At 41.4% G+C, this 27,522-nt stretch overlaps 1 protein-coding gene and 2 non-coding genes across 15 annotated transcripts in view; all 3 read right to left on the minus strand.

Annotated features, from left to right (window-relative positions):
• PUM1 (pumilio RNA binding family member 1) overlaps window positions 1–27,522 on the minus strand; it is a 78,047-nt gene that overhangs the window by 3,162 nt on the left and 47,363 nt on the right. For 8 of the 13 annotated variants that reach the window (XM_030038346.1, XM_030038349.1, XM_030038348.1 and 5 more), the window contains 12 exons: window positions 23,916–24,067; window positions 20,474–20,612; window positions 18,728–18,871; window positions 17,476–17,772; window positions 15,385–15,621; window positions 9,325–9,592; window positions 8,663–8,792; window positions 7,808–7,942; window positions 6,286–6,423; window positions 4,465–4,590; window positions 3,334–3,455; window positions 1,683–1,875 (listed from right to left, as the gene is read on the minus strand). In XM_030038346.1, coding sequence (XP_029894206.1) covers window positions 1,683–1,875; window positions 3,334–3,455; window positions 4,465–4,590; window positions 6,286–6,423; window positions 7,808–7,942; window positions 8,663–8,792; window positions 9,325–9,592; window positions 15,385–15,621; window positions 17,476–17,772; window positions 18,728–18,871; window positions 20,474–20,612; window positions 23,916–24,067 — 2,081 coding nt within the window. Of the gene's footprint in view, window positions 1–1,682; window positions 1,876–3,333; window positions 3,456–4,464; window positions 4,591–6,285; window positions 6,424–7,807; window positions 7,943–8,662; window positions 8,793–9,324; window positions 9,593–15,384; window positions 15,622–17,475; window positions 17,773–18,727; window positions 18,872–20,473; window positions 20,613–23,915; window positions 24,068–27,522 lie in introns of those variants that run through there. The other 5 variants (XM_030038355.1, XM_030038350.1, XM_030038347.1 and 2 more) reach the window with 3 other exon arrangements.
• Window positions 1,265–1,350, minus strand: LOC115352256. Its single transcript, XR_003927057.1, has one exon. It is a non-coding gene; the product is annotated as a small nucleolar RNA SNORD103/SNORD85 (small nucleolar RNA).
• Window positions 26,387–26,470, minus strand: LOC115352255. Its single transcript, XR_003927056.1, has one exon. It is a non-coding gene; the product is annotated as a small nucleolar RNA SNORD103/SNORD85 (small nucleolar RNA).

Here is a 27,522-nt window from a genome sequence, read left to right on the forward strand (position 1 = left end):
CTAATAGCAATTTTCACAATCCAAAAGCAACAGTCAATACATTCAATTTTCCCAGGCTTTCATTCAGCTTGATAACGTAGCTGAAATCTTCATATTCAGTCAGTCCTATTTAGCTGTCATCCCAGTTCTATTTTTGACAACCACACTGATAACCTAATTAGCATTTTATTCAAAAGACTTTGCTTGACAGGAAAAAGAATATGTCAGTAAAGATCATTGGTATATATATTTTTTTTTCATAATCACTGGTATATATATATTTTTTAATATATAACTCTCTATATAGATTAGCAAAGCTACAGGTCATTCTGCTACAATTAAACTGTATATATCCCTTGCCATACATTTTTATTTAATTATCTTTATAATTTCTTTTGGACTAATACAGATTTCGGTTTAAAAGAACTACTCTGAATGATTCCTAAACCTGAGAATTAACCTCCCCGAAGATCATTTCAGCTGCATGTATGTTGTTTACATACTGATGAACTGCCTCGTGTAGGTAGAAATCATCTCCCTTACACAGATAATACCCACTTCTTTTTACAGAAAAATCACTTGGTCCATTTTACTCAAGGATTCTTAAATACACTTGATTTCACTGGGATTTGAATACCTGACACTCTTCACAGTTTCTCTTAAAAATAACTAAATATGGGGTTTTCCAAGCCAGTGTTAGTATTTTATTTCTAATAAGAGGTCTAGCTGTAGCTGGTTATTTTTCACAAAGTAACAGACTCCAAAACATGTGACTGAAGAAAATAATCTCAGTTCCACTACACATGTAAAAGCATATTTTTTTCCATTCATTACAATTATAAAGACCCTCAAACGTGACCTTTAAAAGCAGGAAAATGAAGACATCACCTGATTTTTAGAGCTTCCTGCCCTTGGGGCAGCAGGCATATAGCCTTGGGAGGCAGGACTGGCAGCAATGCATATTTAATGCATATTTAATTCCAAAATGTCTTCATTTTTGACAAATATTAAGTCCTGAAACTGTTACGCATGCAAATACTGCAGCATAATGCTAAACCGTGGAAGCCTCTCATCAAAACCATACTCAAAACTGAGAAACAGAGAATTTGATTAATGGCTCCAGGCTCAGACGCTACAGCAACACGCCCTGTTAGCGCAGTGTTACCAGCCAACCTGACTGTCCTGATCAGGGCTGTAAAGCAGGGATGTGAAGTGACAAGGCAGCGCTGGCAGCCCTCAGAAATGCAACCAGCAGGTCTACACTCGGGCTTCAGGTGTATGGAGGTCTGGCTCGGCTCCACTGAGCGCATTGAACTGCTCTCATCAGCGAACGCTGTTCTCAGTGAGGGCAAGTGTGTCATCATCGCCAGACCTTTAGAGGACCCTCGCAAGGCACCAACCCGATGGCACTGCTGCAGTAAGTCTTGGTGGTTTTTAACAGCATTTGCTACACCACAAATGCAGAACTAGGTTACCAGGTCAGAAGAGATTGCTATAAGCAACCAGCTAGTTTTAAGTCTAAATGGCACCTCGTTATTTCACATTTTCATATTTCAGCTACTACTGAAATACGCAACTTTGAAATACCTCCATCGTTAGGAAATTCTAATGGCAAAAGCAATCATCTCAGCCTTATTTTCTCTCCGCAAACAGTGTGGCAGTCACAAGCCTTACATCCTTATCAATCGACGGCAGCTGCTTACCTTGTGCATGACAATCTTCCGCTGAGCTGGTTCTGCCACATCGATCATCTTCTGTACCACGTAGTTGGCGTACTGATCTTTCATCATGGTGTATAAGGCACTGTGAGGGCCATCATTCATAGTGCACACCTCATCGATCAACATGGCACGCTCCGTACGGGAGGCGTGAGTAACACATTTCTCCACCACGTTGCTGTAACAATAAAAGAAGGACAATCTGTGAGCATGCAACATCTCTACTGGGCTTTTCATTCAACCCCAAGGAGATCTCTTATGCATCTAACAAGGGCAGACCATTTGGGAGAGACATATGTGCTGGCACAGAAGCTCAGCAACGTGAAACAGAAGAGCAGTCCAAGGAACTTGGGATCTGAGTGGGAATTTGGGTAAAGGACCAGTTCAGGTTTTATTTCACCCAAATTTGTGCAACTCTGCAACGATGCTGTATTTGAGATCAGTGTCTGTTCTCATAACGTGCCTATTAGAGAAGCTGATGGAGTTGTTCTTTGTTTGGTTTTCTCAGTACTGGAGCTCGACGGGAAGAGAGGTCCAAGGTTGGAACAACAGGGAAACGCTTACTCAGGAACGAAAAGATCTTAGCAAAGGCAGAGAACTTCCAAAATTCCTGAATATATTAGATGACTAGTCTCCGCTCTCTGGAGAGCCAAGTTAAATAGGATATATGAAAGGGGACGAGTTTTGCTAGTCTTATCTTCCGTATCCCTGACTGAATCATAAAATCACCAAGTGGTTTGCCACAACTAGTGCTCAGCTCAGGGGATATCCTACACTAATTAACGCTCCATCTGGAAAGAAGTTTAGAAAAAAAGTGCAAGGCAAGTCAGGGAGGTTGAATCTGAAATAACAACATTAAGATCACACTCTTCTAATTCCTGTTAATGTTACACCTCCCTTGTGTCCATAAGTATTAAAGCACCATTTTACTAATCATAAAAAGGGGGGAATACTGAGCCTTTGAAGAGCTCAGCCTTCATGTTCAAATGCCTAGAAACACACACAAAAGAGAATCTGCAAATGTGGGAAGTATTACTGTGTCTTGACATCCACTAAGGTACCTCGATTTTGCTTCTACCTATGTGTAGCTCTGTAACATCTGGACTAACAACCTCAGGCTGCTGCAGCTTCCCTTAAGAGAATATCATTATGCATGTGTCTCAGAAAGGACCACAAGACTTAGCATATAAAAAGCCCAGATTCTTCTCTGAAAAGTAGGATGAAAAAGAATTGTTGCTACATTGATTTCCCAAATTCCCTTGTGGCTTGACACAGCATCCCAGGAGCATTGAAACGCTCTTATGGCATGTTATTATCCAAGGGATAGTGACCACTTAAAAAACACCAAAACAAAATGAAAAAAACCCACAACACACACAAAAACTCTTGGTCAAGGTTCAGGAACTTGGACGAGAGCTACTCTTCCACATCTTCATCCTCCTTCACTACAAGTTAAACTTACCTTGCCAGTCACTCACCCCACTTTATAAGCAGTTATAAATAGCCTTCTGTTGTTAAGCAAAAACTTATTTTCACCTCCTTTCACCTACCTACACCCCACCCTTAACTCTTCTGCAACTCTAGCATGTGTCCATGCTCCCACAGGGCGTGGAGACTTCAAGGAACAAATTCATACCTAGCAAATTTATGTTGACTCAACACGAGCACGTTGCCTCTAATTTCTGCTACAATCTTGCTCTTATCCTCAGGCCGACCATGTTCTAGTACATGCTGGATAACATAGTTCCCATACTGATCCTGTTTGAGAGACAGCAGAAGTGTGTGACAAAATGTGGAGAGGAACCATTAATATCAAACTAGTTCCCAATGTGCATTAAGACTTATAAACTTGAACTAAACACTACTTAAAATATCTATTGTACAAATCATGTAAATACTTTCTACTTCTACAAAAACGCGCATTCTAGAGTTTTACCAGGAGGTAAAATGCTGCATCTTTGTACCAACTGTAAAACTCAAAACAATGTCCTTGAACATGAAATGTCAATACTCTGCTTATTTCAAGTTTCTTTGCTTTCTCCAGGTTCAGACATACCAAATCGCATGTCCTGGAGGGCTGCGTCATGGTTCTAGCTACAGAAGACTGTCCTTATGCATGTTCATGTTCTGAATGTGTGTATATTCAGATCACAAGATATCTATTTTCCCAGTTCAAAATACCAGAAGCATGACCCGATGCCTTGCCTCCATGCCCAACCTCTTCCCACCTTCCATGTGCTAAATAGGTGAGCATATAGGACAGGGTTCATTTGCTGTGCCCCAACACCAGAATCCTAGTAAAACAAGTTCTCAGAAGGACTGAGAGAAAGAAGAAGGGCAGCCAGGAAGGGAGTGTGCATAAAACAACCACATTTTAAGAACCCAAATTACTTGGCACTTTTTTTTCCCTAGAAGTAATCAGCTTTTCCCATCAACTCCCTTTAGGTCTTACCTGCACTGTAACTTCTGGAGTGAAGCATTAGGACACGCACCCACTCAATACTTAAGATCCTTTTCAAAAAGGAAAGTAACTACAACTTTGATACCTGCTGGATATTTGCACATAGCCAAAACAATTAGTGGTGATACATTTCTTATCTGCCGTGTTCCTTCCCATTCCTCATCAGAAACAGAGTTCCTGTGTTCACATGACCCCAGCAGCACTACAGCTGCAGTCCCAAATAGGCTGCCAGGAGCTTTCCTCCCAATACAAAGCAGTAACTGAGAAACATCTTGCAGCACCTGCATTCCCCACTCCCACACTGACCTGAACGAGCTGCTCAGTGTGTTGGTGAAGTTCCTCCAAAATGGGAAGGGTCTGCTCAGGAAGACAGTGCTCGAGGATCCTCTGGATTACACGACAGCCATATGGATGTGTAGACAATGCAAAAACCTGCGTTCAACAAAGACAGGCAAGCACAGGCAGCAACACATCTGTTAGTCTTTGTGAATCCTAGAAACCTTTCGGAATTAAATCAACACATGGCGTTTTTTTTTCCCAGGCATGGTAGGTAATGCCAGCTTGCAGCAGGGCAGCTCCAGATAGCATAAACTGAAACTGGAAACATCTGTTCCCCACTGCCACAGGACTAAGTGGGTGATCACAGGCACATCACATCCCTACCTGTGCTTCAACTTCCCCATTCATGAAACAGGAGAACAAATGGTAAAGCCTCTTGATTAATAAAAAGAACACCAGGACAACCAATCATTGTTAGAAGCTGGGTTAAAACACTGTTTCAGAAGAATAAATCCAGCATACTGTTTGCCAGCTACGTATTTTAAGCTATGTAAGAAATGGTATGAACCAGAAAGGTTAAAAGTGCTCAGCAAAGGATTTTCCTCAACTATTTGGATTTGTTTAAAAGCCTTAACTGTGCTTAGGAGAAGTGACAACAAAGAACCTTCTTTCTCATTTCTAACGGATTACCAAATCTGTTGGTAAGAACATGACACATTTTATTAGTGCTGCACAGTTTTCTGTCTAAAGCACAAAGTCCTATTTGGTTGCTTAAAATTAACAAAAGTAGCAAATCCAAGCACTGAAGTTAAATTGACAGTCTACAAAATTTTAATAACTATTGAGTAAACTGTGCAGGAAAACAGGACTTGAAGTACAATTAACTGCAGAAAAATAGTCTTGAAGCGGTTTAATCTTCCATATGAAAGTTGATGAAACTGGGATGGCTGGTCAAAGAAATGTCAGTGCCATCAACGAAGTTCCCAGAGGTATTTCTGCCTTGCCTAACTCCCTAGTGGAAGGTCCAAAGCTAAACTCTAACCAGCAAATCTGCTGAGCCAGTTTCCTGGCCAGCTAGAATCCTGCTTGTTTTGACATAGCCAAACAAGTCCCCACTTTCACAGCTGTTCCAGGAGCAGCCAAACTAATGAAGCCTGGTTCCTGCTATAATAACCCCAGGCTATCCTCACACCCCTGTGGCAAATCCCTCAATGCTTCAAAGTCCCCCTCCAAAGCCAATTAAGTTGAAGTTGGAAACGCCCAAACCCGTGCTTTTGTAATGGAAGACAAGCTGACTACATACAGAATAAGACAAGCTGGCAGAATAAAGCCAGCTACACAATTAATATCCAGGACATCAGTTCAGGAGAAGATACCAAGAAAAAAACTAGGAGAATGAAGCACAAGTAACTGCCCTTTTCTAGATTAAACTCATGGTTTACCCCTGGTCTGAGACCTTTGGGAAACAGCAGTCTTCTAAGCCATCCTCACAGACAGGGATCATAATGAAAGTTTACTATACCCATCACAAAACTCTGCTCACCACCTTTACTATGAAGATAGATTAGTGAGAGACTTGTTTTCCCCTCCATCAGTCAAAAAATACTTGATGTTCCAGGAAAACAGATTTTTGCAAGGATGCTTTACTGTGATATACCTGCACAAAAATGGTAAAAGATATGACCAAAGTGTTTCTAGGCTCCCTAACGCTGCTGCACAGACCTTTCAACTGATGCTTGCTAAAATTTAAAATTCAAAACAGTTGAACAAGTTACAGCCACTCTCATGCTATTCAAAGCAACATATAAGAACATAAAGAATGAGTCAGTATGTTGGTCAAGGACTTACCTGTCCCTTAAATGCATCAATGATAAACTGCAGGGACTGAGGCTGCACACACTCAATACACTTCTGCACCACATGATTACCATTCTGGTCTTTCACGCACTTCAGGACATGGCCATCCAACTCCCGTACCATCTCATTCTATTAGGAGGAGAGAAGGACAAACAGAAAGCACCACCAGGATTCACGGCTGATAAATGCAAAGTTTTCATTGCTAAACGTGGTCAAGAATATGAAAGGTATGAAGGATGCACCAATGTATTTCAAACTGGAAGTTTTCCAGTAGCCAAGTGCTGAGATTAAGCTTGCTGTGCTACAGAAGCCACCAAGAAAAATACTATTATGAAATTAAGACGAAGCACTCCTTTCATTAAACATGTGTCCTCTTAGTAGTATCCAAATTTAAGAACTTTTACTGATCCACAACTTTACTAGGCATCCCCCATTTCCTCCTCTGCTAACCTCAAAGAGAAAGAAATCAAAATGCCCAAACTTCACAAACTTTTCCAGTATCAGCTTCACATGTTGCTAAAATGGGGTCAGCACTGGGATGAGAACTTGCTAGTATTTTACATAGGCAAGGTAATACTGCATGATAATTAAGGAATCCGAGCAGATAAAGTTTAGATACGACTAATGTACCACACATGGAGGCTAAAAGCTTCACAGTCAGAAAACGGAGAATGAGGTTTTGGGAATTTAACGATACTACGAAACTAGGTGAGTTCAGTTTTGCAACTGATACAAACCCAGGCATTTCAGGAGCACAGAGTACTCAAAAATACCATTCTGGAGGAAGACAATTAGTAAATCCTCGGACCAGCAGTGCGGGAGCTTGGGCACCACCCTGCTAACACACTAAGGCAACAGCTTAGCTCAGGCTCAACCTAAAGGGAATGAGCATTCCTAAAGCCTCTTTCAGTTTTTTAATTTAATAACCTACATTGAGATTCTTGTATTACGATTCCTAACACCTTTATTAGCTAGCTTGCCAAGTGTATTTTCCATCTTAATTCATTGTTCATAAAACCCTAGAGGAACTGCTTTATTAATGAGCTTTGAGTGGCACTCTGGCTATCATCCACATCTCTCCAATGCCAGGCCTAGCTCAACAGGAACTAGGAGCTCCTCATACATCTCACTGCAGGAAAGCAGAATATTGACCCACATATCAAAGCAGTGGTATCTCAGTGAAGGTTAAAGGCAAAACTCTGGCACTGCTTCTTTCAAGGGATTTAAAAATGTCTTCTAATTCACCATCATTCTCAGTTTCCCCTACATACATAATCTGATTTCAGGGAATTAACAGAGAACCAACACCAATACCAGTTAAGTGGAACAAGGAGATGACAACGAGACCCAAGAACAGCGTCACACACTTTTATCATGCACATGAAATGTAACAAACATGCCATAAACCAAACCAAAAGAACACCAGCCACAAGAGGAACAGAAGATCGCAGTTCAGGTCACCAAACGGCAAGGAACGTTAAACATCAAGAAGAAAGTTAAAATTGAAACTTACAATTACCTGCTGGTCTGGGGGGATAAACTCAAGGGCCTTCTGGATCACCCTACAGCCGTACATCTGCAGAGCCAGGGACAAAACATGCCCACGGATACGTTCTGCCAAGGCTAACTTCTGTTCCAGGCTGCCAAACTGGGAAGATGAAAACCATTCACTACAAGCACAAAACCCTCAGGTGGCCAAGCAGCACAGCAGCCCTCCCACGCTGTCACACCAAACTGTTAAACAAGAAACACTGTGCCTACTGAAAAGAAAATACCAACCACACCTCAATGGATGTGAACAGGCACAAGCCAGGTGTCTGTTCTGTGTCTCAGACGTGCCTGACACATGTGAAACTAACTCCAGAGTCAAAGGTGCTGGAGCCACCAGGGTGACATGTGCCAGTTCACTAACCCTTGACAGGGTTGATCACTGGACAGAAGAACCACGAAGGCTTGGTGGAGAAGGAACAGACCAGTTTCAAGAATGAGACATGGGTGTCTCCCCAACCTCCTGGTATGAAAAAACAACACTTTCTTCCAGAGGATGCTGTTCACTGGAAAAGTTTCTCTGGCAGCTCAGCACAGCATCCTTGAAAAGTCTTGTTGGACCTACATCTCCTGGATATGCTGCTATTTATTCCTACACCTTTTGCATCTCAAAGCAAAGTGTTACTTTTCAGATGAATCTTTATGAGTCCCACACCTCAGTCACCCCAACAGGAATGATGCAACAGCCTGTGGGGAGGAGATGACATCAGTGTTGACAGATATCCACCATTTTAGCCATAAACCAGGGTTTCTACGAGCTTGTCCAATACCTCAGGATAGCAGGCATCCGAGTAAGACTTGCAGGGGAATGCAGACTTACTTCAAAGAACTTCTGGATGACGTAATTTCCAAATACATCGACCATCAACTGATAAGCTGCCTGGAGGATCTCGTTGAACACAAGCTGACGTTCCGCTGGGGTAGCACGCTCCAGTTTCAGCTGAATAAACCTGAAAAACAGGACTGGTGTGATGTCGCTGGCACATATGCCCTCAACACATTTATTAATACAAATCCTTTCCAAAGCCTCATACACTAAGCTCTTGCAAAACAATCTTTAGAACACAGGTGCTCTATCCAGCAATCTGAAACCTCGGGGTGGTTACAGCCATGAGATCTGTGGCCACACATCATTGTCAGTACCCCAAAAATCTCCTCATTCCAAGCAAAGCAGATCTCAACAGAGTAATACAGCAAGGTCTCGTGTCCAGACAGCTCTTTAAAATGCATTAAAGCTATGCCAGTGGGACTAGCAAGCAAATTACAAAGCAAACAAGCGCCTCTTTAGAGGAGGAACTCCTGCTATCAGCATTTGTACCCAAACAATCTTTAAGAAGAAGGGTCAGAGTGTTACACTACTTGTCTTTTCACACCTCCTTTTCCCTGTTCTGCCTCTTTGCTTCAGGACGTGATGCAAATTGCAAATGATGCTAAGAGCAGCTGTCCTAAGAGCTTCCCATAGCACAAGGTTTTTAATCCCACCTGGAACCATGCTGATCTTGGGAGAACTCCATGATGTGCCCAGCAATCTCCCTCAGCTGTAAATTAGGGTACCGGTTATTGCGAAAGTCTTCAAGCAGCCTGCTTCGGCCAGAGGGCATAACATCAGACATCCCATAGCGCAAGCGAGATGAAGGGAAGAGCGTACTGCTGGGGCTGAAGAGGCTGGAGGCACTGCTTGCACTGCGGTACTTGGCTTCAGCTCCAGGAGCAGCAGAGATGTAACGGCCACTCCCATTTGTGAGCCCTCCTGCAAGTCATAAAAACAAGGGCATTCCACCAGATGAAATAAAGTGGCCAGGGGATTCCTTTACAACATGTGCATGCCATTTTACTTCTATATACTCCTTTTCCACCGAGATGGGTTTCTGACATTGGTTCAGCTGGGAAGTGTTCTCAACTAAGCTAAATCAACTGCCCGCAAGATAATTTATATGGGGACATGTTCAAGCATCATTCCTTAGCATGGCACCATTACATTAAGTTAGGAACAGCTATAGAGTTCTGCTAAGAAAAGACTGTAACAACTTCTGTTCCTTGCTCTGTGTTGAAACTGTCTAAAACAGACAAATGTTAATCCCACCACTTGCATCTTTTTGCTAATTTGCGGTTTCTAATTACCTGATCCTCCATCCTCGGGTTTTTTTCACCTATCCTGCTGCTGTGTGAAAGATTGATTTGAAAGAAGCGTACTGGGGGTGGGGGACAGAATTAAGACAAAATTAGATAAGCAAAAGGAAGCAAGAAGCAAGTATAAAAATTTTGGGTATAAAAGCCATAAAAATCACTATTAAATACAGGTAAATAACAATAAATTAAAAACAACAAATAAATAAATACTTCAAAAAATCCTGTGCTTTCACAAATGCCCTAAAGATTTTCACCCATATTTAGACAGCCGCTGAGTTAGCCAGTAACAGGTATATGAGGAATAGGTAATGATTCATCATATAGTTAGTAAACTGCAAGCGTTGATAGGAACCAACTTAAAACCTTTAAACGCTGTTTCCTTGCCCATAATTTTTCAAAATTTGCTTCAGAGCTATGGCAGAGGATTCTTCCCTTTCTTGCAGGGCTCGGGATCCCTCTGCTGGTCAAAGACCGCAAGATGCCTTGAGTGAGTACGGTTTTTCCTGGGTGGGACAAAGTCCTCCCAAGGAAAATATTCTTATCACATGGGAACCTGCCACCTGAAAGACAAACGTGAGGCAGAGAAGGCAAACCACCTGAAAAAAAAAAAGCTACAAGAAGTCTTTGCACAGGAGAGAAGACCTTCAAGGCAAACACTGGTAGGGCTGTCTGCAGAGAGAACAGAACACCTCCTGGCAGCCATGGCCATGACAGTGTCTGGAAAAAAAAAATAATTAAATAAAATAAAAGAAGAGCTGAGTGAACTGCACTCCTCTGCCATCAATGCCTGAAGGAAGCTCCCATGCAGGAAACGCTGTATCAGAATTAAGTATCTGATAACGGCCTAATTAAGTTCCCCTGTCTCTGAGCTGGGCAAACGTGTTCTGACTTCTCCAGAGCTGGTGCCAAAACTCCGCTTTCTCGAGGAGACTTGAGAGCTTCTTGTTCACATCTCTTTTTTTTATACTGCCTTGCCAACGGTGCAGCCATCATCTTCTCTACCTACGTAACTTAATTGAGCAAGAAGTCTGAAAAGTGACCAAGTGATATTCCTTACTGTTGGAAGGACCAGGATTTCCAAAGGAACAGTTAATCACCTCTCAGGTAAAGGAAACCCAACAGCGACAAGCTGAGCAACAGTGTACTGATGTTTTCCATGGCATTCAAAGAGCTCAGAATTACCATTTGTTTTTTTGAAAGCCTGGAGCAAATAAGAGTCATACCAGTAACACGCTGAAGTGGAAAACTAGTTCCTGATCATCTACAAATGGCTGTAAGAGGAAAGGGTTTAGCTGTTATCACCTCTGCCTTATCTCTTAGTTAAGAGGGAAAGCACAGTTTGTGCAGAAAAAGTCTTCTCTGTTAGAGGTTTTCTGAGAAAAACCTTCTGATCTTTTTAGAGATTCAAAATAAACCACAAATTACTCCAGTTTTCTACCTGTCTCTCTTTCTTCTAGAGATGCTGTCTGCAGGTCTCCCCATGATGTTCAACATCATACTGGGAATTAAGAGACTGTAGATAACAGGTTTCCTAAATCAAGCAAGCACTTCTGAAACCCACCTGTCAACCACCAAAGGTCAGAAACATTGGAACGTCTCAAGCTCCTTTATGCCAATGTGTGGCTGGGAATACAGTGACTTTGCCAGATCCCAGACTTCGGTGGGATCTTACCAATAACTACAATGAAACAGCTCCTTGTTCAAGAGCAGTACACAGAGACTGGAAGCTCCTGAAGCTCTTAGGGACACTAGAGTAGAACAAAGGGGGCAAAAACCCCAAAGAAGGGACAGGACTCCTGCAAGATGTTGGCACCAATCAGTTCTGCATCCTCAGCCAGAACAAACTTCAAAAGGGGGCGTCTACAAACCCTGTGGAAACATCCTATCGTGCTAACACCATGCTGCCGGTCCAATGCACCCTGCATTGATATATGACAGCAAACCAGCGCTGTATAAAGTACATGGAGGTTGTATGGAAGTGATAGCTATGGTGTGATTCTGTCTCTGAACATACCGACCGTATTTTCTTAAAAGTGTTTGGGATATGTCAGGAAAAATCTGCATCCGGGGAGGACAAAGTGCACAGACTGTATCCTGGGGACTCCAAGGCAGACACGTTACTCGGACTCACACCACAGCCATAACAACTGAGCGTTTCCTATTTTGAAATGGTAAGTCATCTTCTCAGTGCTTGCTGGGACACTTGAGACAGATGTTAACCTGAAAGAATTACTGATGGGGGGGGGGACGGACGACAACGACAATGAAAGGATGAGTCAAAAAGAAAACAGGGGAAGAAACACAAAGGCTGCTGTCTAAAAACAAAGCACTTCTTAAGCAAGCTTCCAGGGGACTTTTATAAGGCCCTCAAATTGCTCTGCAACGCAAGAGTTCCCAGTATGAGAAATGCCAGAACAATAGGAAAAAAAAAAGGAAGATGAAAAGATGGCTCTATGAGAAAGCAGGCGGAGAAGATGTCCCTGGTGCTCTCCCCTACGAAGGGCTAAGCGCAGAGGCGCCAGGCAGCACCCGCCCAGCCGAGGGGACCCACGCTCCCTCCCCGGGGCTGGGAAGGGCAGGAACCAGGCAGCCCGGAGACACCCCCGCCAGCATCACTGTCCCAACCTGTCACCCCATGCAGCCCGCTGCTGGGGTGTGCCACCAGCCACCCAGGGAGACACAGCCCTACAGCCCTCCCAGTCGGTCACAGCTAACTGGTTATCAACTCCCCAGCCAGTTTTCCCCAAAAATCTCTAATAAATTAAATTCCCACATGTGTGTATCAGCTTCCTCACACCGATCCTGCCTTTTAAATTACAGGTTGACTACAGTATGGGACAGCTCTCTCCCAAGCAGCTTCTGCAAGAATATCATAACATTAAAATAATTAGTTATCCACTGCAAATCCTGATCCCCATTCCAAACTGGGAAAACCCAGAGCCGGACACATTCAGCCCCAGGGTGCAGCATGGTAAGTGTTTCTATTGACCACGCTAGCTACATACACAAGGGCTGGCAAAAACTGGTTGTGGGACTACATGAGCCAAGGTGAAGCGTAACCTGGCCAAAATTAAATTTTATAATTTTAAAAAATGTATTTAGCAATTTATAGTTCTATAATTTTGATCAATAGTGGGGAAGAGGGCCCCTGTTGCCTTTAGCACCCAAAAGTGCATATTTATTTACAGTTGCTTTAACCTAGCTATGCACAGTTGCATATGTTGCATACACCTTTGAGTTTAAAGCATGTATTTAGCTCAGCCTTCCTCCTCCAGTAGTTCTTTTCGTAAGGACTGGCTGCATGGTTATTTCAGGTACTCGTGATTGCCCAGACGTTTTACAAGGTCACTTTACAACACCAGGAAAAAACCTAGCTTGATAAATACACACCATTTTTCACAGCTATGAGCTTTCAGAAAGCCTGAAGAGCCAGAGCTGAATCTTTGCACACATCACCAACCCAACAAATGATTGACTTGCGCATCCATGAGACATGACAAAGTCAAACCCACAACTTAGACTGCGTTTAACCATAGATTTGCTGATTGCAAGGCAGATTTAATGCCAACTTCTTAGGTCTTTACATAATCCTGAAATCAAAGTTACTTGAAGTGACTCTCCCAGGTTGTCTTCCTCCACGTAACACAGTGGTAGGTTGTGGTTCTAAACCCAACTGCTCTAATTGCCCTTTTTGCAAACAATATGTTTGGGTGTTCCCATCTGTCCTTTCATTTTTAGATATTTACAAATACTCCTTGTCCTCTTTATCACAAACCACTTCTGATATCACTCTAAATAGAAAAGGAATCACCCTCAAGCTTCTTATAAGAAAAACAATGCCTGTGCTGTTTTTATAATATTAAAACTTATTTTACAACTAAAGGAAACTACAACTACATTTAACACTGTCTTCCATTACAGGTGAAAGAGAAACTTTAAAAAATAAAATTATCTTTTACAGATTTCAAGGTGAAAACCACACAAATGCAGAGCTATTCTACATGAGATTTTTTTTTTTGTGTACCAAGCAGAGTCAGCCACAGAGGAAACCTGGCTACAAGGAGAGGAATATTTTGTCAAGATGAGAAGACCCATGCTAACTGCTCTGGGTTACCATTTATGTAAATGGTAACTCCACTTTCTTTCCAGAGTTTGTTCTCAAATAGATTAACCTTTCTCTGATCCAGTTTTTAAGATTCGTTCTTTTGTTTGCCTGCAGGGGCAACAGACTTTTTCTAGTGCCAGATTTGGAATCTGGTTAGTCTTCAGCATTAATTTATTGTAGCTATTTAACTGTCAGCTTAAGGACTGTACAGCTGCATAAATAAAGCTAAAAACCCTTCGAATTCTATTAAAGCTCTGAACAAGGAAAGATGGTAAATCTAAACTTGATCTCAAAAAATCATATTTATTACTATTCCATGCTAACCTTTAGCCAGCATCAAATTTATCACACATGCATATAATAAACATGATCAATATAGTATTTGATGAGTGTGTGTATATGTATGGAAAATGTTCTGATAACCAAAAGTTTTGTTAAATCCAGACAGACATGTGACAGAACCAAAACAAGGTGATTTTTTTTAAGCAAGTACTAAATTATCTGGTGCAGATGCAATAACCTATCTTGTTTCTTTATGAGGCCTGGAAATGAACACTTCAGGAAGTTCAGATGAGCATTGCTTTATTATTTAGTATTTGGCTTTATTTATTTTAAAGATTTACTTTATTATATGTAAGAGCTCTGGGCTAACTAGAAGCTCTTCCAGAAGATGTAGTTTGCATAAAGTAATGTATCTTACCAAGATTAAGAAAGCTTCTCCCATGCACTAATGCGCTTTTGATAAGGCCACACTGATGGGAAAATTTCAAAAGCAAACTCACAAAATCCTCAGCTAAAAGCTAAGTACTGCTCCAGATAACATTGTATATTTTGGTTAAAAGATGAAACTGTATTCTAAGCTCATTAATTTATTATTGAAAACTTAATGGCTATTTTAAAACATTTGACAAGTTTAGGGATCAGCCCTACATATCTATTTTATTCAAGGATAACAAACAATTGGTGCTGTTACCAAGGTCTGCGCAAGAAAGCCAGTTTGTTTTTCAAACACTTGGAAACGTTGGTATCTGTAATGTAGAGATGAGGAAACAAGGAGGCAATACATAAACCTTCCTGTTTAACAGCTGAGCTACTGCAAGAGACAAACATGTAACATAGGCGCTACAACTCCTGCTTCAGCGTTTCACCTACTTCTTCTGCAAAAGCAGGGACCCTGCCACAGAGTAAGAGCAGCAACCAGGCAGCAGGTACCTCACCTACCCAGCAGTGGGGTGTTCACATCTCTGCACCAAGGGACAGCAGAGCAGTAACCTGCAGTGCCAGGACAGTGGCACCGTGGCTCTTACCCAGGTTTAAACTTGAAGATGATCCATGTGAAGATAAGGAAGGCGGTGGAGTCTGAGAGTGGCCAGGTCCTTGGCTGGGCAGAGGCATTCCCACAGGTCCAGGAGAGGAGGAAAAGCCAAGGCCATTATAAAAACTGTGTCCTATAGGTGTCAAACTGCTGGATGTCCTCTTGTACAGGTCACTGCTCCCTGTAAGGGAGTCTCGGCGGGAGCCACTGCCCGTGTTGGAGTTAGCAACTGTAAAGAGGAAGAGAGTATAATTGGGTGATGTCAACAAGCTGCCCGAGACAACTGGATAGCTAGAGAGCCAGTACAACGGCACCTATTAACAACTGATTGCACCAGGCTGTTGTTTTCCTAAGGGTGTTGCGTGTGCCCAAATGAAATGCATTAATTAAAACCACGTTGTTAATGATCAAGCAGAAATCCTTGATTTAAAAAATTAATGAATCCTGTCTTTGCATGTATAGTTTTGTAGGTTTTGTACCAATAGAACACATTGAGAAATACAGCTCCAAAACTCTGCAAGCAGAAAGATCAAGAAGATAAAAATCTACCTAAGGGAAGTGACAGAATGAAATGAAGTGAACTCGCTGGCTTTTGGACACAAACACTTGCGCTTTGCTTCTGAACCTTCAGAAGAAGGTTTGCATACTTCAAAGCTCTTTTCCCCTAAGCATATCACTTAGTTTAACAGAAGATATTAGATTGCCCTACAAGCATTGCCTCGTATTTATTCTTTGGCCATTAGAGCTAAAACAAATCCAACATGAGATTTTATCTATTCGTGTTTACTTAAGAGCATGTACAGCTTCGTGTACATTTACTTGAAATCCTTGTGCTCGCCTTTCATTATATTAGAAAACAGCTGCTGTTTGCACCAAGCTTTATTGAGATAGAAATCAGAATTCAATTTAACACATAAACCCAACATATTTTCAAAGAGTTGTCTTGATAGTCAAATACGAACTCTTTAAATGCACTGTCAACTTGAGGAAAAAAAAATCAATTTTGTATTAAAATCTTGTTTAATAAATAGTGAAATTGTTAACTGTAATGAACTAATAATTTTTCATGACTGCACACAAGTTCTAGAAGCAACAGCCTCACATTTTTATTCATTGATTGAGGGCAAACAAGTCTGTGCATCTTGGCACTGAGCAAACTATTAATTGAATTCAATTAGTTAAACTAACTGAAATGAAAGGAGCAAATGCTGTGTTTACCTGAATCCAAGATGGTTCAAATTCTCAGACTGGGTTTAAGAAAAATATTTAGAATAACTTTTATTTAAAACCGTGATTTGATGCAGTGACAGTATGCCCCTCAGTCTTTTCTGATGAAGCAGGTTCAAAAGGCATGTTTTAACTTGCCCTTCATGCTGATGAAAGCATGAAAGTTCAGGACATAATTACTACCTCTGAGACTAAGCAGTAATTAAAACAATTGTTCTACTTCAAAAAAACCCAAACCCAAGGAAGAAAACCCCAACCCACAGACATCTTTCTGATTTGGTTTTATTCTGAAAAGAGATCTTTGTCTCCAACCACCTGACAAACAAATCAAAACAAACCATGTACATAGCATTTCTTGCAAGCACAATAAGTGACTTTTTTTGGTGTACAATAGAAACAATTCCCAGAATAAAACATGGAAACCACCTCAGATCAGCTATTTTAAAATCATGAAGTTACTCAGCCATTATTCTGAGGTAAGATACCACTCTGGACCCAGTTCCTGTTAGTCCAGTATCTTCACCAAGCACATGCAGGTAAAGGCAAGGAAATCCAAAGCTGTTTAAAAACTTAAACCGTATCAACAAGGGGACACCTGATAATACGTATTACAAAACGAATTCACTACTTTGGTACTTCTAATTATATCATCTACTACAAGAATTTTCACCAGAAAGCACTGCAGATTTTGAAAACCAAAGTAGTCCCTAAAGGAAAATTTCCATTTAACCTCAAATGGATGAAAAGGAGGGCTCAGCAGCTTGGTGCACCAGGGCCAGCTCCAGCAGGCCAACTAGCTGCATTGGGAGCTGTCTGCTTCTCTCCTTTTTCCCCATGAAGAAGCTGCTGTTCTTACCTGCTGTCCCAAATCCTCCCAGCGCAGACCCCAGCGTGGCACCAAGAGAGCTGCTGCTTCCGAATCCCAGGGAAGTGTTGGCAGGCTGGGCAGAGCCCTGAGAAAAGAGTGAGCTGCTCTGGGAATTGCTGCTGAGAGAGTTGTTGCCGTAAAATGAGCTGGATGCCAAGTTGTTGGTGGGCTGCTGCTGGGGCTGGGGTTGGGGCTGCTGAGTTCCTAGAGGGCGAAATGGTCCGTTTGTTGTTCCTGCCAGGCCACCCGCTGCACCGTTGGCTGAAGCTGCAGCTGCTGCAACCGCTGAAGAGAAAGTAATTGGAAGCATAGACTGAAAAAATTCATTTTCATAGCAGTTTTGGAAGTTAAAACTTAGCAGGATCCTTTTATTTATTATAGATTTTTTTTCTTTCCTCTCAGGATGAAAATCTCCCTTTCGCATCAAACTCTGCATAAAGTCTTTTGACTTTGTATCTGAGCTCCAGAAGTCTTGCACAGAGCCACTGAATACCAACATTGCCTAGTTACTATTACTGCTGCTTGTATTACATAGATCAAAACACACAAAAATGTTCCCTTTCTCCCAAGATCTAAGATTCAAATCAATACAGCCACACACTTAGCAATATCCAATTAAGAAACACAAGTTTTGAAATATGCAAAATTGTCCTTTAGCACACGAAACGCAATCCTGCAGTGCTAAAACATCAAAACCAAGTACTTTTGTTTTTCAGCCAGTTCCAAAGTAAAAGAAAAAGCAAAATAAACAAGACCTACAAGGAAACAATTAAAAGGCCCATTTCGTAATCTGTTACTAACACTGGCAAAGACTGCTTACACGCACAGATTCTGGCTAAAAAAAATCCTTTTGAAGCCTTGAACTCCCAAAGAACCCTAATAAAACTCAAAACAACTCATGGCAAAGGCCAGGCATGTAACATTTTACACAAGGTGATCATTTGGGAATTCGACACAGGCTAAAACCTTTTATTACGTGGGAAACTAGATGCCAGCAGACAAATTTAAATAACTGTCATGAAACTCTGCAAAATTATTAATAGCGTTTATGCGACGCTACCTCGGAGGCTGTTCTGGAGGCTCAGCCCACAGTGAGCACAGAGGATGTTCTCAACAACAATCCCCGCAATGGATCTCAGTGAGGGCAAGTGTGTCATCATTGCCAGCAAAGCCTGGAGGATTTCAGTTCCACCCTCTGCCAGGGATGGAGCCAATTTTCATTTGACAGCCTGGGACTCACCTGCTTGCGCCGCGGAGGAGCTGATAATGACTGGAGCGGGGGCTACCAGACGGACGGGGGCCCCCAGCCCGTTCCTGGCCCCTGCATTCACCACTAGAGCACCTGTTTGGTCATAGTAAGCAGCAGGAGCCAGCACTGGGTAACCTGAAGAGGCAAATTACAGGTGCACAGGTAAGGTAACAAGCAACGCAACACATGGCAGATCAATTGTCTTCAGACAAGTACAGTGCAAAAGGATTTTTAAAGAATAATCTGAATGGAAAAAGAAAAAGCAACAATAGTTCTGCTTCTCTTGAAAAAAAAAAAAATCTGTATTAACAGTCTACAACTTGACACTAGTAAGACTTTCAGGTAGAGAAGACATTCCCCCCCCCCCCCCCCCCCCCCCCCCCCCAAACTACTACACTAGCATTGCCCTCTGTGTAAATTCAGTTACATGGATAAAAAAAAAGGTCTTAAAATACTTATAAGGAAAAAGAAATAGCGCTTTTGTGTGACATGTGCTGGGACTTTTCATATATGTGAACACACTGCACTTCCAACTCTCCCACCGTATGCTGAAGTTGTTCAATGTGCACACACATGCCAACAAGACATGGAACTTAAAGTTATGTATTTTTGAAGGTACGTATCTATCATAAAGCATACTTTAACATACATAAATAAAAACTCGTAAATCAAATATGTTGGTGATACACAAAGCAAAAGACTTTCAGTAGTATATAGCTATTTAGGTACCTTGCTATGTAATTGTACAGTTAAATAAAACTCTGAAGAAAAAGTGCATGGTTCTCCAAGGTGGGGTCACAAACAGAATGCTTTCTGTGATTATTTGCTTTGCAAATATAACACCCAAGCCCCCAATAATGCAGATTTAAGGAAATCTGCAGATTGCTTGGAAACATGCATGTTATAGTTCATTCTGTAACTCAATACAGCAACATTCTTCTTAAATAATAGAAAAATCCTGTGTAACAACCATGTGACACTTCCAGTGAGGAGACCTGGGGTTGAAATAATCCTGTTATCTTATATTTGACCAGTGGGACATACTTGCACATTATTCAGAGAAATACTTACGTTTGCCCTTTGCCATTACAATAATATTCTGTATAACTGAATGTCAAAAGCATTTGTACCACACAGCCTCATGGATCAGAGCTAAAATTCATACAGTAGCTTCTCTCTTGTAGAATTACAAATTACAATAAAACCCTGCTTCCTTTTATCCATTTTCTTTTCTTGTTTTTAAGCCACTAGTATTTGCCTGGGAGAAATTATGAAGGGGAAGTCCTTATCCTGTTAAAGTCAAGCACCTGGCAGGGATAGAAAGACAAGGCTAATGAATGGGACTAAGATACCTCTGAGGTTTTAAAATAAAGATCACATAAGCTAGCATGATCCACAGAAAAAACTGAAAGCAACTTCCAATAGGGGCCATCAATTCTTTTGAGTATGCAAGCAACTAATGCACCCATACAGCAATACGGTTGATGACATTTGTTTTCATCTGTGGAACGGGGACCTAAACCTTGATTTAACTTAAATGCTGCATAGGTAGTTAGGTTCACCATCTAACAGCCTCTCAAAAGTGCCTTCTATACCCACAGATTAAAACCAGAAAACAATAAAAAAAAAATGACTGCTGAACGCCAGCCAAATGTGACACCATGCAGAGACACAAGATATAATTTTCTTAGATCTCCTTGGGCACTGGAGAAATTGCAGCTCCCTCGGAGCCCCTACCTGGCATCCCTGCTGCCAGCCCTTGTCCAAAGGCAAGAGCAGAATTGACGGCTGCAGCAGCCACCAGCGGATCAGTCTGCTGTCCCTGCTGGTTCTGATTTGGGGTCAAAGGACGCTGACTGGCCCCTCCGCGGAGAACCTGGAGAAGACAGAGAAACATCGAACTGTTTATTTTGGGACCCAGAAGCAAGCCGCAATCACCAGACACTTGCAGGGGCATCAGCAGCAGTCTAGTTGACGTTCTTGCACAACTAGTGTGTGACAACCCCTCCCCTTTACTCAGGACAGAGCTGCCTTCACCACAAGCTTTGACACTACTACCACGGGTAAATGCAGAAGACCCAATTTAAATAATACATCCCCTCTCAGGCTTACTGAGCATAATCTGGAAGCGCTTCATCATCTGACTTCTTTCATTTCTTGATATACCTTCAATACTCATCCTTGTTAGAATTGTTTGCAAGCTATCTGCCCCATCCCAGACAACATTTGGTCTCTGCCACAAAAGCACCACTGAAAGCCCACTTGAGCAGAAACTTAAAAAGCCCAACTTAAGAGCTGGTGCTGATGACACAAGGTGACATGGGTTTTTCCAAGCTGCCACCCCCGTAGAAAACAGCGACCCAGTGACATGACACTTACTCATCAGAAATAATGACCAAAGATCACACACCATCTTTTATATGTAGCTCTTGTGGTTTAAGCACATGTTGCTCTCAAAAGGGAAGATGGCAAACTGACCTTTCCTGTAATTACCTGTGACAGGCTTTGTTTGCAAAAGCCTTTTACTCAAAGTGGTGATGCAAGAGTCTGCACCCATGAGCGAGGTCAGCTTATTAAAAAAAGCCATCCTCTGGTACTCAGCATGCCTCGTTGCAAAAGGTAACATTGTGCGTGTCACCCGATAAAGTTATTGAAAGGAAAAAATGACTTTGTGCATTGAGAGACTGGGAGAGGATCCTGAAGTTAACTGATTTAGACATGCATCCCAGAGTTTGCTATCGCTGTCAAAGCCTGAACGTGAACTCTTCAGCCTAGGGAGTCTCACAAGTTGCAGCTGCTCAGTAAGCACGCATTGTGCAAGGGCGCTGTACTGAATATACGCGATGGATGGCAGGCTGCAGGAAGTGAAATGTTGGCGTTTTTTATAAATAAGCTATTAAGATGTCGTAAGCATCACAAATCAACTGTCCATAATCATCGCTCTAGCTTTCCAAAATGTTTGCCTCAGTACTTCTCAGAAAAATTTCATTAAAAAAAATACACACTGTATCCCCTTACGGATGTAAGGTTTGCATTAAAAACAATACCCACGATTCCCACTCATGCCTGCTGCATGGCTATAAAAGTAATGAAAAATACTATAAAGGCTACTGATGATTGATATTTTTTATTTTAATAGCCTAAGTCTTTGCAGAAGCATTTTAGCACACACCTTCTTTATAGGGAAAGGTTCCCAGTTTGAATGCCAAAGCATAAATGGCTTTTACACACTCTTAATGCCGTTTTACCTGTGCGCACGGGTGCATGCAGGAGGTCTGTTCAACACGCTCCTGTCTGTGACCTGCCAGGTGGGGAGGTTTGATGATTAACTTTGTCAGGAGCAAAGTGTTCTCCTCCTGATCACTGGTCCAGAATCATTGTTGTGAAAATCACTGCTTTTATTATCTGAAAAGGCCTTATAATGCTACCAAACACTGGTTTTTGTTTTCAAAGCAGAAGCTAATAAATTCAGCTGCCAATTGCTATCTTCTATAATTGCTATCTCAAACACATGAGGACCAGAAAGAACGCTTTGTGTTACTATGAGAAAGGAGCCACCTCACTTTTCGGTAGGATAGCAAACCCATTTTGCTTCCAAGCAGGAAGTAACATGGGAGAGAGACTGACAAAACTGTATAAAGCCAACATCAGCCAAGGACCAGTGCTTAAGCAAATACTAGACAAATTATCTGGGGTTGTGCCAGAGAGCTGGCCAGGTAACAGAAGCCCAAGTCCGCTGCTTGACACCCATCCCACAGGCCCTTTGGAGGTATGAAAGGAGAAAAGTAGAGTATATCCAACCATGTGTCCAAGGGGAATAAGAACCAAAACAAGGGTGGTTGGATGCCTCTCATCCTTCTAGCATTTAACTAATTACACAGGTTCAGCAACCATCAGTTTAGTTTGAAAGTTTGGATTTTTTTTTTTTTTAAAATAGCAAACTAACAATTTGCACTCCCATACAACTTCATAAAACATTTAGGATGGCTTTTCATTATAGTAAAGGAAGAAAATTATTGTTCCCTATTAATTCTCATACTAGCCTCTCAGTTTCCACCTTCTGCTCCAGTAGTTGCTAGATTCACATTCGTGTCATCTGCATCAGAGGTACAACTATGATTAAATACCAGACCTTTAAAATGCTTATTTTACCTAACTGAAGTTAGGAAAATTAACGTAGTTAAATTCCAAGTGTGTATGTGGGGAAACAAACAACAAAACTGAACAAGAAATTACATAGTGATTCATCACAAAGATGCGTAACAATTTTCGACAAAAGAAAAAGTACAGGCTATATAATCCAATATGCTGTCACTGCCAAGGGATTAAGACAGAAGAGGTGGATGGTGCAAACCCCAGCAAGCACACCTCATTTACAAAATATGTAAGGAAAAAGTTCCCCTTATCAGCCCCCAGTGTGCCCTCTTCATTGTTTGTTTTTTTAAAAAGCAAATACCATTTAAACAACAGATACCTGTCTCAATATTCATCTCTAACACATTTAAAGAGATCCTTCACTAACTTGATTAATTTTGTCCCTTTAGGAGTCAAATTCTCCAAATTTTTTGTAGACTAAAGCAAAACAGCTGCAGTTTGCCTTATAAAAATAGCAAACTCAATGTTTTCTTTTTGCACTCATCTTTTGTCTTCAAGTCCTCACATGGATAGCAAACTAATTCATTTTGCTGTTATTTTGACCCTTTTAAAGCTAGTCTTCACCACAAAAAGCATCCTATACTGGTCAGCACCCTGAAGATAAGAACACACTTCCTGACATTTAGTATTTGACACACATTATCATCTCCTCCATGGCCTTCAAGTTGCACTGATGGGCACAAAAACAGATTGCAAGATGATGATTTCCACTCGCACGCCAACGGCATGTGTTTGCTACCGTGTCGCTCAGCAGTGTTCATAAACTGATTAATTTTTTTCCAAAGCATTAACACGCAATAATTCACCACCACAAATGTACGTGTGCTATCCTCCATGTGCGTGATGCGTAAATGACGTAACAGAATGCATAGATGTTTCTTCTTTTTTCAAGAGAGGTCAAAGGCTCTCTTCCTCAATTACAACTGAGTGTCAGGAGTGGTCATTGAAAAAAAACCATTAGAATTCTTCAAAGCCGCTGTGTTCCCTGTAAATGACTTGACATGCGAAGCATCCCACCCCTTACCTGTTGTTGGCCCTGCTGGGTTTGCTGAGTGGTCTGCTGATTTGCTGAATTAGTTGCAGCAGCAGCCGCAGCAGCTTGCTGCTGGAAGAGACTGGCAGGATAAACTCCCCAGGGCGTAACTCCATAGTACTGGTGAGGAACAACTGCCGGACCTAAAATGTGAAGGGAATCAGTGAGCTTCTGTAGCGTGACAAGCATTACACAGCAAACCGTCACCAAAAATACCTGCTTGTCATATTTGGTTTAACAAATCCTATTTCAAGGTGATCTGCTTTAAATCCTTTGCAAATACGGAGGGATTCTGGCATTTGTATTATTCATTTTTAAAAAGCTTAGAAGTCAGACCTGAAATTTCATCTTTACTTCCTTTTATCTTATTGGATAAGGTCAAATTCTGCTACCAGTGATCCTGTTGAAATTCCATGTTTTTATTTTTGTGCCCTAATTTTTTAGTGAAGGAACAAAACTTTATCTCTAACCAAAAGAGAAGGAAACTTGTTTAAGCACAGAGATATACAAGTCTCTTCTGATCTCAGCTGACATTCACAGCTCAGTAACATCTGTCATTTCGCTCCGCAATAAATTAAGAAAACCTCTTTGCAGCTGGATAGCATAAATTCTCAAGTGTTTAAAATGTTATTTTTCTAGCCACTCAGACCTACTTCACATTTGCAAACCACTATAAAAGGCTGTATGATCCTGTATCTTTTTACATTCCCTCCTCCTCAAACTTAAGAGGCTTTAAAAAAAAAAAAATAAAAAAAAAATCTTGGAGGGTACCACAAAAAGCATAACTTTTGAAGATTCATTGTGTTTTATCAAGTCTCAGGACACTGCACACTTAAACTGGCGATAGCAGAATAACAGCCTATATCCTTAAATAATTCTAGTTGGCATAACGCTGGGGAAGCAGCAAGTACTCTGTGCTGAACAGTGCAGTCCCTCCCACCAAATAACAGTTATGTGAATCCAATAATATTTTTTAATATGTCTGTTCTATATCTTTTGGAAAGGTCAGCAGAAAAGTAGAAGTATTTCCTTTGCTTTTCAAATACATCACCTATCCCACGGGTTCCCTCCCCACAGTAGGAGTAACTTATGGCACGCTAGCCTTTTTAAGGTAGAGTGCCACAGTCATATTTGACACTGTAGAATAAACAAGTCTTTAGTGAATTTGAACCACACACTTGTTCTTATATGGAGTATAAATAGCTTCTATTTTAAGAGAGACAGTTAGCATTTGAGTTCTAACCAAGTCATTTCAGTATTGCTGTAAGTTACTTCTTAGAGTAAGACACTGTAAGGAGAACAAGTGTAACACACATAAAGACTATGAGCGTTTGCCCCAAGAGACTTAAAAACTATTGCCCCCAAAATGAGGGATGACAGTAAAAAAGAAGATGCAAAAAGACAGTAAAAAAGAAGATGCTGAGTCTAAGCTTGGGTATGACAAAGGGGGAAAAAAATCCAGGAAGTACTTTTTTCTTTTGGTTTTGATTTTTATATAGCAATATGTGTTTGTCTCAAATGAGCTACTACATAATACAAAGGCAATCCACTGTGCAACAGTCTGGATCTCAATCTGGATGAACTACTGCTCCTGCAATCAATACTGCAGACTGGTGAGATTCAGCAACACTTCATGACATTCATTTCCTATTTAATGTCAAATATTAATGTCAAATTCCTATTTCAAAAGCGTAATAGTCACTCTCCTTTATTATTTTGGTTTTAACCACTGTACTTTCCCCAAATTTAGGATTTTGTAGCGTCATTAACACACATGCCCAACTATGTACAGCAGGGAGATGTTACAAGTAGTCTGCTGTCGAACGCCAGGCACTTAGCAATACATGCTGAACAGTCGGATTTGTATCTCACACTAAAGCTCTGCCACAAAATCCACCCTTGCTGGATTTACTGTTTGCCATCAGTCAGGGAAGGTGACTTGTCTGTCTTGCTCAGATTTGTCTTGGAGGAGCAACCACTTGTTTCTTACCTTCCAACCTGGAAATTCATGCACAGCAACAGCTACAATTAAAAAACCTGCAGAAAATTAATGAGTCCCACAATGGTATTGCCTATCTTGACCTAAGCAGTTAGAGACACATAGCTAATTCGCGGATTATAACCTGTTTATATTCAGTCAATGCAGATCAGATGCCAACTGCTAGGGTCCTCCTGCACTCAAAAGGAAAAGTTGCAGCTGCTCTGTTTTACGCAAGTAATTAGTCTGTGTTTGCACTCAGGCTACTGGGAAGTTGCTGCAATACTCTTTATCTGGGCAAAATGTGGGCATCTCTCTGGGTTATTTTAATTTCAGTTCTAATTATCAAACAAGCAGTCTAGATGGGGTTTTTTTCCTAGTTAGAGGTTTCTCATCAGATGTGCAAAAGCCTTAGGTGTTTAAAAGAAGAGGAGACACAAAGTCTTTGAAGTTTGCAGGCGGCTGGGCTTAAAAGAGCTGCAAGTCTGGCTCAGCTCATTTGAGCACACAGTGAGGCTCATTATTGAACAGTGTTCTCAGTGAGGGCAAGTGTGTCATCATTGCCAGACTTATAAAAACACGCAGAGTGTTTCTTTACTTCAGGAGATATTGCATCTGCTTTTACACTTATTAAAGATACACATTCTCAAGAAAATAAAAGCCATTCTAGTGCCTTTGAAATCAAATATTCCCACTAAGTCTCACACATTGGCCACAGACACCCACAAATATTCCCTTCAAGAAACATTAGCAAATCCATCTGTAAGTGTGTTCATAACAAAATTTTTGCTTTTAATCTCAGCCTTCACACTCAAATCTCTGTAAGCAGAACCCATACTTGCTCTCTGCAGGAACAGCCAGCCCCCTCTTGCCAAGGATGAGGACTTAGTGACCACCTGGTTAAACAGCCTCAAGAACCTCACATCTGAAAATGCAAGGCTGTGGATAGCAACTTTATCAAATAGTATCGACTTGTGAGCTCATCACTTCACAATTATCGGTATGGCAACCGCAGATATCCATGAAGTGGTGTCTTTTTAGGGATGGGGGTGAGAAACAGCTGAACTCAAAAGGCTCTGGTGCAGCCCCATGCAAACCCTGCCGTACAGCACCTGGGGCCAGCACAGATCAAGAAGAGGAGAGGCACCCTTGCATGACACGTGCTCCCCCAAACCCCGGTCCTAGGCGGTATGTGCATGCATCCATACCTGTCACCAGCTCTGAGCTGGCTCTGCATGGGACACAGGTCAGCACCAAGTGAATGAGGCTTCTAAGAAACCCAAGCTTGAGAAGCACAGTGCAGACACATCCAAACCGACTCTACCTTCAGTCTAGGAGCACTGTGTTTTTCCTGTATGCAGATTATTCCAGCATCCACTTCTCTACAAAGAACAGAAACACTTTTCTACCTGTAACACGCCACCTCAGAGGGAATCAACATTTCCCAACTTGTCTTACAAAAGCAAGATTTCTTTTTTTCCCGAGTGACATCCTTCTCAAATTTCACAACACTTTTTAAAGACAGCAGTATCTTTCCCATGGTTTAAACTCACAAGTGATTTTTTCTTAAGTCTAGGAAGCCCTTCCCTCTGCATTCAAATTTGTTCTTTAAAATGCTAC

The sequence above is a fragment of the Aquila chrysaetos genome, chromosome 16 (genome assembly GCF_900496995.4).
Source record: "Aquila chrysaetos chrysaetos chromosome 16, bAquChr1.4, whole genome shotgun sequence".
NCBI lineage: Eukaryota > Metazoa > Chordata > Aves > Accipitriformes > Accipitridae > Aquila > Aquila chrysaetos.